Source organism: Trypanosoma theileri (assembly GCF_002087225.1).
Source record: "Trypanosoma theileri isolate Edinburgh chromosome Unknown TM35_Tth_97_V1, whole genome shotgun sequence".
Taxonomy (NCBI): Eukaryota; Euglenozoa; class Kinetoplastea; order Trypanosomatida; family Trypanosomatidae; genus Trypanosoma; species Trypanosoma theileri.
In genome coordinates, this window is record NW_021639939.1 from 6,364 (window position 1) to 7,792 (window position 1,429).

The window sequence follows — 1,429 nt, forward strand, 5'->3', positions numbered from 1 at the left end:
TTTAGTGAGACAGGATTGTTCCATGTAATCGTTGCATTCACCTTGCCATTTATCGTTGTCTTCTTCACCTCACCAACAGAAAGCACAGGCTCCCAATCCTTGCCATCGGGGTGCTGATTCCAGTTATTGGTCGACTTGTTGTATCTTCCCAGAAGCATGTAAACCTTGTTCCCCTTTACGATGACTGTAGGATCCACCACACGAGAAACGTTACTCACACGAGTGTTCTGGATTGCAATTTGTGTTTCCCACGTCTTCCCATCGTCTACGCTGTACTTTACCACTGTCTCGATAAAGGAGTTGTCGTTAGACGTATTATAACGGGCGTCACCGATGGCGACCATCACACCATCCACGTCAACAAGAGAAGGAATACGGAATGAATGAACTCTTCTTTGATATGTCGTCCCATTATCTTCTTCGAACGGCACTGCCGTCACTCCTCGTTCAAAGAGTATGACTCTGCTTCTCTCGCGCTCTTCTGTGGACATGGCGTGAGAGAGGACGGCGCTTGAGCACAGAATAAGAAGAAGCGCGAAGAACATTCTGCAGGACATTGCCTTATTTTTCCTCATACCTTGATAATGTCGTGTCGTCCCTCCTTTGATCTCTTTATCTGGGTGTTTATTTCTATGTATTTTATTGAGTTATTTCAAGACAATGGGTCTAAATATTAATTCTCTTGTCTCTTAGAAGAATCATTTTTTTTTTTTTTTTGCAGAAAGCAGGTGAAAAGAAGGAAGATACAAATAAGTATGTGACATTCAAAGTAGCAAACACCAATCTGTGGTGCAAGAGTTATTATTGAAAAAGTCTTTCCATTTCATACTTATTCAGCCCACTCTTACACTCTTTTCTTTTGATACCGATATAAATATATATACACACACTTTTTCCGAATATGCGACTGTATTCAGTTCAAGCAACGTTCCGAGTGGTGGTATTTCTTTGGTGCTTGTGCTTCCACCTATACTACACCTCAGATGCCGCCGCACAGAGCCAGACTCGAGTCAAACTCAACAGGGTCTTCTTTCCCCGCTTAGCCCTTCAAGTCCGTCCCCTTGACTGTCGTTTCGCTAGATAGTAACTCGGAACAGAGGGAATCTCATTAATCCATTCATGCGCGTCTCTAATTGGAAGACGAGGCATTTGGCTACCTTAAGAGAGTCATAGTTACTCCCGCCGTTTACCCGCGCGTCGGTGAATCTCGTCACGTTGACATTCAATGCCCAATCCCACTCATTTTATAAGTGAAACACCCCAGGGAGCCACCCCCCACCCCTCTCTCTTCTTGTTGCGCACCAGACGCTGACAAGTTGGCCGCCCGCCTTGGGTTGTAGGGGTTGTGTGTTCTCTCCTCTCTCTTCTTGGGGTGAGGGATTTAAAAAAAAGAAAAGGGCAAAACCCGACAACGAGCCTCGAGCATTGC

The 1,429-nt window shown here is 45.0% G+C and overlaps 1 protein-coding gene across 1 annotated transcript; it reads right to left on the minus strand.

Annotated features, from left to right (window-relative positions):
- Positions 1-2: 2 nt before the first annotated feature.
- Positions 3-557, minus strand: TM35_000971000 (putative trans-sialidase; the record flags this gene model as incomplete). Its single annotated transcript, XM_029031563.1, has 1 exon — positions 3-557. A coding segment is annotated over one exon (555 nt), but the record flags the coding sequence as incomplete, so codon positions are not given.
- Positions 558-1,429: the final 872 nt, after the last annotated feature.